This window comes from Bombina bombina, chromosome 4 (genome assembly GCF_027579735.1).
Source record: "Bombina bombina isolate aBomBom1 chromosome 4, aBomBom1.pri, whole genome shotgun sequence".
NCBI lineage: Eukaryota > Metazoa > Chordata > Amphibia > Anura > Bombinatoridae > Bombina > Bombina bombina.
In genome coordinates, this window is record NC_069502.1 from 1,222,380,235 (window position 1) to 1,222,394,127 (window position 13,893).

The 13,893-nt window shown below is 37.4% G+C and overlaps 1 protein-coding gene across 2 annotated transcripts in view; it reads right to left on the reverse strand.

Annotated features, from left to right (window-relative positions):
* SLC29A1 (solute carrier family 29 member 1 (Augustine blood group)) overlaps positions 1 to 13,893 on the reverse strand; it is a 524,950-nt gene that overhangs the window by 138,055 nt on the left and 373,002 nt on the right. For both annotated transcript variants that reach the window (XM_053712749.1, XM_053712750.1), the window contains one exon: positions 10,919 to 10,983. In XM_053712749.1, coding sequence (XP_053568724.1) covers positions 10,919 to 10,941 — 23 coding nt within the window. In that variant the 5' untranslated portion in view covers positions 10,942 to 10,983. The remainder of the gene's footprint in view (positions 1 to 10,918; positions 10,984 to 13,893) is intronic.

Sequence of the window (13,893 nt, forward strand, 5' to 3'; positions counted from 1 at the left end):
CTACTATTAAAAATTACTAAGTTTAAAAAAACTAACAACTAAGTTACAAAAAATAGAAAAAAATTAAGTTACAAAAAATAAAAAACACTAAAATAAAAAATAAATTATCAAATATTTAAACTAATTACACCTAATCTAAGAGCCCTATCAAAATAAAAAAGCCCCCCACAATAAAAAAATCCTAGCCTACAATAAACTACCAATGGCCCTTAAAAGGGCCTTTTGCGAGGCATTGCCCCAAAGAAATCAGCTCTTTTACCTGTAAAAAAAATACAAACACCCCCCAACAGTAAAACCCACCACCCACACAACCAACCCCCCCAAATAAAAACCTATCTAGAAAACCTAAGTTCCCCATGTCCGGAGCGGCAGATTAGGGGTTAATAATTTTATTTTAGTGTTTGCAATGCAGGAGGGCCTCGGTTAAGGGGTTAATAGGTAGTTTATGGGTGTTAGTGTACTTTTAAGCACTTTAGTTATGAGTTTTATGTTACAGCTTTGTAGCATAAAAGCCATAACTACTGACTTTCAGTTTACGGTATGGATCTTGGCGGTATAGGGTGTACCGCTCACTTTTTGGCCTCCCAGGCAGACTCGTAATACCGGCGCTATGGAAGTCCCATTGAAAAAGGACTTTTTTAAAGCTGCAGTAGTTACGTTGCGTTACGGCCAAAAAAGTGTGCGGTGCCCCTAAACCTGCAAGACTCGTAATACCAGCGATATTGAAAAAGAGCCTTAACGCTGCTTTTTCCCTCATAACGCAAAACTCGTAATCTAGCCGTTAGTAATTTTTAATAGTAGATTTAAATAACTTGAGTAGGGTTAGGTTTTTAGAAATATAATATAGTTAATTTAATTTTTAGTTTAATGTAATTTTAGTATAATAGTTAGGGTAGATTAATTATTAGTTTAATATAGTTTAATGTAATTTTAGGATAATAGTTAGGGTAGGTTAATTAGTAGTTTAATATAGTTTATTTTAATTCTAAAAGGTAAGTTTTAATCTATTAATACTCTAATGAGAGGGCGCTAAAGCTAAAGTAACTTGACACACCTAATCAATGAATAATACATACAATGGAGGTTAAGAATAATCAATTTTACTCAGTATTTTAAAAGATAACAGGGACGTCTCCCTATTAAAGATACATTTCTCAATACAAAATAAAAAACAATAAAAATCGATCAAAATAACAATATTACAAAATATCTATAAGGAGTACCACCCTATTAAAAATATTGCGCAAAAAATATCAAAAAATAAAGATGTCAAAAAATAAAGATGTGTTCAAAAACTTGTTAAAAAATAAAATCGGGTTTGCAAGTTCCGATCATTACATATATCTTATGGTGAATCTTCAACTTATAATGTCCCTTTATCCGGAGTTAGTCCAATGGACCTTTCTGATAATACAACAGGTGTTAGTTCGATATAGCTTTGCTGGTAATTTTGTAAGTGTAACTTTCACTCTATAGCCGTAATATGTAACAATGTTCCATTTGTTATATGTATATAACAGAATCTGTTTAAGTACACCAAAGTGTATTATTTTGTGTCTTTTGTATCCGTATATCACCTCTGAATGTGGACAGTTATAACAGTGACTCACGTAATGTTGCAGCAGCTACGGTCAGATTGCTGCTGGTGTCGGTCTGATTGCCTTTAGCACGCCGCTCTTTGCGTATGTGAGGCTTGTCAACCTTAGGCTTTTCGTCCTCCGTAAAAAAGACTCACCGCTCCTTGCATATGAGAGTCCTGCTGGATCAAGATCTTGAAAAAGCCCAGATATACGGGTGAAACGCGTAGAAGGAGGAAGTTGCTCACCTGCCAAGAACCCACTACACTAGGTACCTAGTTTTAGCCCGCGCGTGTAATACGCTAAGAGCGGGTGTTTGCTCAAACCATTCATTCATTTGAACCGGGACACAGCGGATCATTCACACGCAAGAAACGGCGTGTCTTACATCCCAGGGGCCGTCAGCCGGGATCCAGCAGGACTCTCATACGCAAGGAGCGGTGAGTCTTTTTTACGGAGGACGAAAAGCCTAAGGTTGACAAGCCTCACATACGCAAAGAGCGGCGTGCTAAAGGCAATCAGACCGACACCAGCAGCAATCTGACCGTAGCTGCTGCAACATTACGTGAGTCACTGTTATAACTGTCCACATTCAGAGGTGATATACGGATACAAAAGACACAAAATAATACACTTTGGTGTACTTAAACAGATTCTGTTATATACATATAACAAATGGAACATTGTTACATATTACGGCTATAGAGTGAAAGTTACACTTACAAAATTACCAGCAAAGCTATATCGAACTAACACCTGTTGTATTATCAGAAAGGTCCATTGGACTAACTCCGGATAAAGGGACATTATAAGTTGAAGATTCACCATAAGATATATGTAATGATCGGAACTTGCAAACCCGATTTTATTTTTTAACAAGTTTTTGAACACATCTTTATTTTTTGACATCTTTATTTTTTGATATTTTTTGCGCAATATTTTTAATAGGGTGGTACTCCTTATAGATATTTTGTAATATTGTTATTTTGATCGATTTTTATTGTTTTTTATTTTGTATTGAGAAATGTATCTTTAATAGGGAGACGTCCCTGTTATCTTTTAAAATACTGAGTAAAATTGATTATTCTTAACCTCCATTGTATGTATTATTCATTGATTAGGTGTGTCAAGTTACTTTAGCGCCCTCTCATTAGAGTATTAGTTTGATATATTATCTATTTGGGGGAGATAGTTGGAGAGTGGCAAAGGTATCTTCTTGGATTTTAGCGCTGTATATCTTGTGTTTTTTCAAGTTTTAATCTATTATAAGATAGGCATGAGTTAATATTTAATGTAAAGTTAGCGGGTTGTTAGGTTTAGGGGTTTATGGTTAATAGGTTTTGTAAGTGGTAGTGATGTGGGAGGCCAGGGGTTTAGGGGTTAATACATTTATTTAGTTGCAGAGAGGTCTGGGAGCGGCGGAATAGGGGTTAATAACTTTATTAGAGTTGCGGTGGGCTCCGGGAGCGTAGGGATAGGGGTTAATAACTTTATTAGAGTTGCGGTGGGCTCCGGGAGCGTAGGGATAGGGGTTAAAGGATTCCAAAACTTAAGTTTTTTGTCCATAACCTGACCATCAATTTCAAATCACTAACGTGTATATTTCATCACTTACCTACTTTTACAGTCCAACGATCTTTCTGAACACTATAAAATTAAAATGTATTTTTCTAAGATGACATCATTACAGCCAACCCTCTAATATGGGCCGTGCACACCAAACTTCAATTTCCAATCGTATTGCAATTTTGTGCATATCATTAAGTGACAATGTCGTCACCCGGCGCATGCGCATTACGATCCGTTGACCCGTGCATGTGCATATCTGATCCATGATACCACACTTACCCATACAGTGGTATTGTAAATAAGCATATGCTCTGCTGTTACAAACTCTATTCATCAAATTCAGCATAAAGTGAAATAAAATTAATATGTGTTTTATTCATAAGTTTGTCCGTTTTTATACACATATAGAATTAATGCTCGTTATTGTTAGAGAGATTCTCGCAGCAATCCTCACTTACCTGCTCTATTCAGTGTATTGAGCATACAGTTAAATAAAATTAATATGGGTTTCATTGATAATTTTGTCCGTTTTTCTATACATATAGAATTAATGCTCGTTATTACTAGGGAGATTCTCGCAGCGATCCACACTTACCTGCTCTATTCAGCAGCTCTGTCTGATATCAACACAGCAGGTCTGCTGGTTTGCTGTGAGTTACGTCAAGAATGACGTGGACGGTATATCGCGCATGCGCATATCATCAAACCGACGCCATTTTCATAACCTGGGTTATCGTTCAGAATTGGATGATGGTAATGAATCGCCGTCGGTGGGTTTGGAAAACCTTGTATTTTCGCAATCGGATTGCTAAGAAAGGGTAAATATTATAAACGCAATGCAAATTACAAAAATATAGAAAATATATTGATATTTCAATTTAAGATGACTTTTTTTCTGGGTTTAGTGTCCCTTTAATAACTTTATTAGAGTTGTGGTGGGCTCCGGGAGCGTAGGGATAGGGGTTAATAACTTTATTAGAGTTGTGGTGGGCTCCGGGAGCGGCGGGATAGGGGTTAATAACTTTATTAGAGTTGCAGTGGGCTCCGAGAGCAGAGGTATAGGGGTTAATAACTTTATTAGAGTTGCGGTGGGCTCCGGGAGCAGCAGGATGGGGGTTAATAACTATATTAGAGTTGTGATGGGCTCCGGGAGCGGCGTGATGGGGGTTAATAATTTTATTTAGTTGCGGCGGGGTCCTGGAGCGGCAGTATAGGGGTTAAACATTTTAGTATAGTGGCGGTGTTTAGTGACAGGGTATAAATAAAGTTGAGATAAAGCCGAGTAGCAGGGGGATCGATGACTGTAAGTTAACAACAGTCCGCTGCTCATCGCCCGGAACTTGGTGCACGGCTTTTTGACCGTTTTTTTATAAATATGGAGATCGTATTCAGGTCCGCGGCCGCGATTTTAGGCAAGCGTATTGGTGCCGTTGAATGCAGCATAGTTGACGGCTTGATAATTCGGCCTCCATAAGTCTGCACTGAATATTATACACAAACACACATATACAGTACACACACACACATTTACACACACAAATACACACATTCATGCATACACCCGCAGACACTGCATACACACACACACATACTCATGCAAACACATACATACACACCATGAGCCTACACTGGATATGATAAACAAACACAAATATAAACACACACATTTATACACACACGCACACAAATATACATACATACCTACACAAACACACACACACACCATGAACCTGCACTGAATATGATACACAAACAAATACACACAGACACTACACACATACAAACCATAAGCATGCACTAAATCCGATACACAAACATACATACACACATTTACACACACACATATACATACAAACCATAAGTATGCACTAAATCCGATACACAAACACACAAACATACACAAACACACATACACACACACACCATGACCATGCACTGAATCTGATACACAAACACACACATACACAAACATATATACTACACCACACACACAGCATTCACACATACCACACAAACACTACACATACATACATACACACAAAAACTACACATACATACATACACACAAAAACTACACATACATACACACATATTACACACAAACATTACACATACATACACACATACCACACACAAACACTACACATACATACATACACAAAAACACTACACATACATACATACACACAAAAACTACACATACATACACACATATTACACACAAACACTACACATACATACACACAAACACAACACATACATACATACACACAAACACTACACACACATACACACAAAAACTACACATACATACACACATATTACACACAAACACAACACATACATACACACAAACACTACACACACATACACACAAACACTACACATACATACACACATATTACACACAAACAAAACACATACATACACACATATTACACACAAACACTACACATACATACACACAAACACAACACATACATACACACATATTACACACAAACACTACACACACATACACACAAACAAAATACATACATACACACATATTACACACAAACACTACACACACATACACACATATTACACTCACACACTACACATACATACACACATATTACACACAAACACTACACACACATACACACATATTACACACAAACACTACACATACATACACACAAACAAAACACATACATACACACATATTACACACAAACACTACACATACATACACACATATTACACACAAACACTACACATACATACACACATATTACACACAAACACTACACATACATACACACATATTACACACAAACACTACACATACATACACACATATTACACACAAACAAAACACATACATACACACATATTACACACAAACACAACACATACATACACACATATTACACACAAACACTACACATACATACACACAAACACAACACATACATACACACATATTACACACAAACACTACACATACATACACACAAACACAACACATACATACACACATATTACACACAAACACTACACATACATACACACATATTAAACACACACACAAACTACACATACATACAAACATACTGTACATACACACAAACACTACACATACACACACAAATACTACACATACACACACAAATACTACACATACACACACAAACACTACACATAAATACACACACAAACACTACACACACATACACACATATTACACGCAAACACTACACATACATACACACATATTACACACAAACACTACACACACATACACACATATGCATACATACACACATATTACACACAAACACTACACATAAATACACACATATTACACACAAACACTTCACATACATACACACATATGCATACATACACATATTACACACAAACACTACACATACATACACACAAACACAACACATACATACACACATATTACACACAAACACTACACACACATACACACATATTAAACACACACACAAACTACACATACATACACATACATACAAACATACTGTACATACACACAAACACTACACATACATACACAAACACTACACATACATACACACACAAATACTACACATACACACACAAATACTACACATAAATACACACACAAACACTACACACACATACACACATATTAAACAAACACACTACACATACATACACACACAAAAATACTACACACATATCACACACAAATATTACACACATATCACACACAAACACTACACACACATACACACATATTAAACACACACACTACACATACATACACACTCAGGCCTCTAGTTATCAACGTGTCTACTTACCTGCCTTCGTCGGCCCCAATACGCCCGCCTAAGCTCGCCTCACATCGCCAAAGTTATTAAAAAAGCTGTCCAAAAGCCGCGCACCAAGTACGGGGCGATGAGCAGCGGACTGTGATAGTTATCACACATCGATCTCGCTGCTCTTCGGCTTTACTACAGCTTTATTAATACCCCTGTCACTAAGCACTCACACTATACTATACTGTTCTACACCCTATACCGGCGCCCCCCGCAACTAAATAAAGTTATTACCCCCTAAACCGCCGCTCCCGGACCCCGCCGCAACTATAATAAATGTATTAACCCCTAAACCGCCGCTCCCAGACCCCGCCGCCACCTACATAATACCTATTAACCCCTATCCTGCCCCCCTATAATAAATTTATTAACCTCTATCCTGCCGATCCCGTACCCCGCCGCTACTAAATAAATTGTTTAACCCCTAAACCTCCGTGCCCGGACCCAGCCGCCACCTAAATTAAACTTATTAACCCCTAATCTGCCCCCCCCCCTACACCGTCGCCACCTATAATAAATTTATTAACCCCTATCCTGCTCCCCCCCTATACCGCCGCAACCTATAATAAAATTATTAACCCCTAAACCTAAGTCTAACACTAACCCTAACACCCCCTAACTTAAATATTAATTAAATAAATCTAAATAAATATTACTCTTATTAAATTAGTTATTCCTGTTTAAAACTAAATACTTATCTATAAAATAAACCCTAAGATAGCTACAATATTACTAATAATTACCTAGTTAAAATAAATACAAAGTTACCTGTAAAATAAATATAAATCCTAAAATAGCTACAATGTAATTATTCTTAGGGTTTATTTTACAGGTAAGTATTTAGTTTTAAATAGGAATAATTTAGTTAATGATAGTGTAGTATTAGGTGTAATTGTAACTTAGGTTAGTTTTTATTTTACAGGTAAATTTGTCTTTATTTTAACTAGGTAGCTATTAAATAGTTAATAACTATTTAATAGCTATTGTACCTAGTTAAAATAAATTGAAATTTGCCTGTAAAATAAAAATAAATCCTAAAATAGCTACAATATAATTATTAGTAATATTGTAGCTATCTTAGAGTTTATTTTATAGGTAAGTACCGTATTGTGCCGAATATAGGCCGCACCTGATTATAGGCCGCACCCTTAAAGTTTGGTGCCATTTTGAAGAAATGTAGTTTTAAAGAAAATATGCACATTAGTTGCACAAGCTGCAATGTTTGCAAGTGATAGAGACCTGGATTCCCAAATGTGCAAACAATGAGGGCCAATGCAGGGTGCTAGCTCCCAGGGAATCCTTTTCCACTTTCCCAAGAGTATAGAATATAACATAGGAAAGATGCTGCACTCCTTAGTACCGTAATTTCAAATGTGAAAAAGCCTTTATTCAGCCATTACAGCTTTAATGGCTGAATAAAGGCTTTTTTCACATTTGAAATCACCAGCACTAAGGAGTACAGAATCTTTCCTTTGTTTTATTTTAACATATTGTATTAAAGCAATTTTTTATTTATTTTAGCAGGTATGATGTGAGGGCAAAAAAAACAAAACGGTTTCTTACCAGAAAATATCAGTATCGCAAATGACTCACATGTCCCTTGTGCTCTGCCCACTTCCTCCCTCCTCATTCATATGTTCGTTCTCAGCATTACTGCATCTTCACAGCGGTGGCTAATGCATGCGAGTGTCCTGCCAAACCAACCAACTATTGTCCCTCTCACAAAACCAACCAACTCCGGCGGACTACATTACCCATAAGGCCACAGGGTGCACCGGAAGTTCGGCCATACTGCGCATGTACAATTTAGCCAAAAAGCACCCGATTATAGGCCGCGCCCCGCATATAGGCCGCACTGCAAATTTAAAGCTACAGATCAAGGGAAAAAAGTGCGGCCTATATGCGGAACAATACGGTATTTAGTTTTAAATAGGAATAACTAATTTAATAAGAGTAATATTTATTTAGATTTATTTAATTAATATTTAAGTTAGGGGGGTGTTAGGGTTAGTGTTAGACTTAGGTTTAGGGGTTAATAATTTTATTATAGGTTGCGGCGGTATAGGGGGGCAGGATAGGGGTTAATAAATTTATTATAGGTGGCAACGGTGTAGGGGGGCAGATTAGGGGTTAATAAGTTTAATATAGGTGGCGGCGGGGTCCGGGAGCGGCGGTTTAGGGGTTAATCAGTTTATTAGAGTGGCGACAGGGTCCGGGAGCGGCGGTTTAGGGGTTAATCAGTTTATTATAGTGGCGGTGGGCTCCGGGAGCGGCGGTTTAGGGGTTAATCAGTTTATTAGAGTGGCGGCGGGGTCCGGGAGCGGCGTTTTAGGGATTAATCAGTTTATTAGAGTGGCGGTGGGCTCCGGGAGCGGTGGTTTAGGGGTTAATCAGTTTATTATAGTGGCGGTGGGCTCCGGGAGCGGCGGTTTAGGGGTTAATCAGTTTATTAGAGTGGCGGTGGGCTCCGGGAGCGGCGGTTTAGGGGTTACCATGTTTAATATAGGTGGCGGCGGTGTAGGGGGGCAGATTAGGGGTGTTTAGACTCGGGGTACATGTTAGGGTGTTAGGTGTAGACAGCTCCCATAGGAATCAATGGGATGTCGGGCAGCAGTGAACATGAACTTTCGCTATGGTCAGACTCCCATTGATTCCTCTGGGATCCGCCGCCTCCAGGGTGGCGGATTGAAAACCAGGTACGCTGGGCCGGAAAAGTGCCGAGCGTACCTGGTAGTCATTTGATAACTTCCAAAAGTAGTCAGATTGTGCCGAACTTGTGTGCGGAACATCTGTAGTGACGTAAGAATCGATCTGTGTCGGACTGAGTCCGGCGGATCGAAGCTTACGTCACTATATTCTACTTTTGCCGGGCAGCAGTGCTTGATAACTTAGGCGAATCAGCCTCGCCACAAATACGCTGCGGAATTCCAGCGTATTTGAGGTTGACGGTTTGATAACTAGAGGCCATAATGTGCATACACACAAACATTACACATACATACATACACACACAAACACTACACATACATACACACAAATACTACACATACATACACACACAAACACTACACATACATAAATACACACAAATAATACACATATATGCATACACACACAAACACTACACATACATACATACAAACACTACACATACATACATACACACACACAAACACTACACATACATACACACAAATACTACACATACATACACACACACAAACACTACACATACATACATACAAACACTACACATACATACACACACACACACAAATACTACACACATATCACACACACACAAACACTACACATACATACATACACACACACACAAACACTACACATACATACACACAAATACTACACATACATACACACACACAAACACTACACATACATACATACAAACACTACACATACATACACACACACACACACAAATACTACACACATATCACACACACAAACACTACACATACATACACACAAATACTACACATACATACACACACACAAACACTACACATACATACATACAAACACTACACATACATACACACACACACACAAATACTACACACATATCACACACACACAAACACTACACATACATACATACATACACACACACAAACACTACACATACATACACACAAATACTACATATACATACACACACACAAACACTACACATACATACACACAAACACTACAAATACATACATACATACATACAAATACTACACATATATCACACACAAACAAAACACAAAAATTCAAAGATCTCTGCGCTACCAAAATATTTTCATTTCCTATCCCACCATAGACAGTGTTAGTGACTAAGTGGTACAGAGTTTGCTAATGGAATGTAAGTTACTAACACAAGTAGCATTACCCTTATCTCATCACTACCTGTCTTTGGGAGCTTTATTCATCGTAACCACTGGAAACGCACGTGCCAGCGAGGAATCAGCTACCTGGGGAGACAATAAGAGTGTTTTATGAATTTATCGCACCTTAAAAAAAGGGTATTTCAAAATGAATCTTTAAAAAAATAAAATAGTTTCTTCTGTCCGGAATAAAACTTTGGTTTTTTTTTGCAGTTTCAGATGTCCCTGTCCATCAAAACACACAGGACAGTAAGCAATCTTTACATAAGGATTAGTTACGCACAAATACATATCCTGTTACATTTAGCATCTGTTTAAATCTCTTTCATTTAATCTTATACAAACAATGTTTCAGTAACACAACTAATCTGTGATATATATCTGTCTAAACATTGCCAGATCAGACGGGGGCTGAGCTGGTGTAACTATTGTAAAAAGAGGGGCAGTCCCTGCGAGTGACGAGATAACTCCTATATAAAGTAATGGAGATCGCTGGAAAGGGCCACTTCCCTTTATAGAGCTAAGATAGCCGTGTGCTGGGGGTACTTAAAAATGAAACCGTGCAGCCAATATAAATGACATTACGCTGCTTTCTGTGAATAGCATTTTACAATCGCTTCTATTTTCATATGCATGTGTTTGTCTGTAAGGATATTAAGTATTTTGAGTGTTTGGAGAAAAGCTTGCCACCTTCTAACTGGCGAGAAAAAGCTGAGATCTGCAGTGCGAAAATCTTTACAGAATTATGCTGGGATTAGAGTGACAATTTCATATATGCCCTGTAACTAAGATCTTCAAACCATTTTTCACAAAAACATAAATTACGCAGGGTATAGAGTCTCTTTATAGAATTCCACCAGGGAAATAGAAGGGCTGTTGAGATTTTATAAGAATGCTCCCCAGCCCAGAGACCTATGTGTAGTAAAACAGCTTAGCAATATACTGTGATTATTTTACTAACTGATATAGGGCAGATTATAAGTGCTGTGCGCATGCAATATTAAAATAATGCAACTACGTTAACTTTTGCACGTATTACAAGTTGAAAGTAAATGTGACCACACGATCGCAAACTAAATTTGTGTTCATCGTGTAAGTGCGACTAAAGACCTTGCATAAAGGGTTAGGGTTAAAAAAAGTTTCATTAAACACAACATTAATACATTAAAATTAACAGTTACACTCACAAATACACTAATAAAATCATTCATATAAATATTAAAAAAAAGTTATAAGGGTTAAAAGGTATATGGTATATGACAAGGTATTTGAATGGAAAGGGCTATAATGTATATATAAACATACATATACATGATAATGTATGTATATATACAAATGTATGTGTATACATGTGTATTTATGTTTATATGTGTATACATGTGTATTTATGTTTATATGTGTATACATGTGTATTTATGTTTATATGTGTATACATGTGTATTTATGTTTATATGTGTATACATGTGTATTTATGTTTATATGTGTATACATGTGTATTTATGTTTATATGTGTATACATGTGTATTTATGTTTATATGTGTATACATGTGTATTTATGTTTATATGTGTATGTATGTATATACATGCATATATACAGATATAAACACACACACAAATATATATCCTATATTATAAAAGGCCAGGTATGTTTGTCTGATGCAGTCATGTGCAGTAGAGACTGCGGCACAAGACAAACATACCTGGCCTTAACCCCTTAATGACCTTGGTCGTTAAGCCCTGGGCCTCTAGAGGGATAGAGAGAGAGGAATAGAGGGATAGAGTAACCAATATATATATACACACACAGTACTGTGCAAAAGTCTTAGGCTACCAAGTTTTAATGACCATCCATAATTATTTATTTTTTCGGTCTGTTTATTAAGATACAAACAGAAAAGACAGGAAATATGTACACAAAATATAAAAAAAACCACACAATTTTCACTACAAAATGGCTTCATCAGGCAAAAGTCACTATTTAATGTGACCTCCCTTGGCACTTGAACTCTCTTGGGGAGACTGTCCTGAAGTTTTCTGAAGTAATCTTATACCAGGCTTCTTTTAGCACTTTCTAGAGTTCTTCTTTAGATTTAGGTTGTCTTTTATTTATTTCTCTATCCAGGTGATCCCATACGGCCCCTATAATATTCAGGCCTGGACTCAATGGAGGCCAGTTCATGACTGTCAGTGTTTTATCAGCTGTTTTTTTCCAATCAGGTGCTTTCCGGAAGGAATGGCATTACAAATTAAAACCTGTCTGTACTTTTCAGCATTCATGATCCCATCAATTTGGACAATATCGCCAACACCACTGGCAGAAATGCAGCCCCAACCAGGACAGACACTACAGCATGTTTCACTGAAGGCAGCAAACCCTCATTCTTCTATATCTCTCCAACTATTCTTCTCACATATTGTCAACGATTCAACCCAAAAATTTCATACTTGGATTTGTCACTTCATAATTCTCCTTTCCACTGATCTTCATTCCAATCTTTGTAAGCTTTAGCATATCTTAGCCTTTTCAGCCAGTTCTCCTTCCAAAAAAGTGGTTTCTTGGCTGCTACCCTTCCACAAAGACCATTCCTGTTCAAGCTTCTTCAGACTGTAAAAGGGTCAACTTGGCATCCCAATGAAGCTGCCAGAAGCTGAGCCAGGTCCTTGCTGGACTTCTTCTGATCTATCAAAGAAGAAACTCTGAGAAACTTCTCATCAGATTTTGAAAGTTTTCTTGGCCTTCCAGTCCTTTTTTAGTCCTTGACCTCTCCTGATTCTTTACATTTCATTATGACAGCTTGAATACAACATCTTGAGTATCCAGTTTGTTTGCTGATTTCCCTTTGATAGTGGCCTTGCTGATGCAAAAGTATAATTTTATGTCTGTTGGCATTTTGAATAGAATGATGTGATTGAAAGTTGTTCTTATTAGCAAGCGTCCAGTGAATTAAACTCATACCACGTGTCTGTAATGCTCAAGCACGTCTTGCACAAACCTGG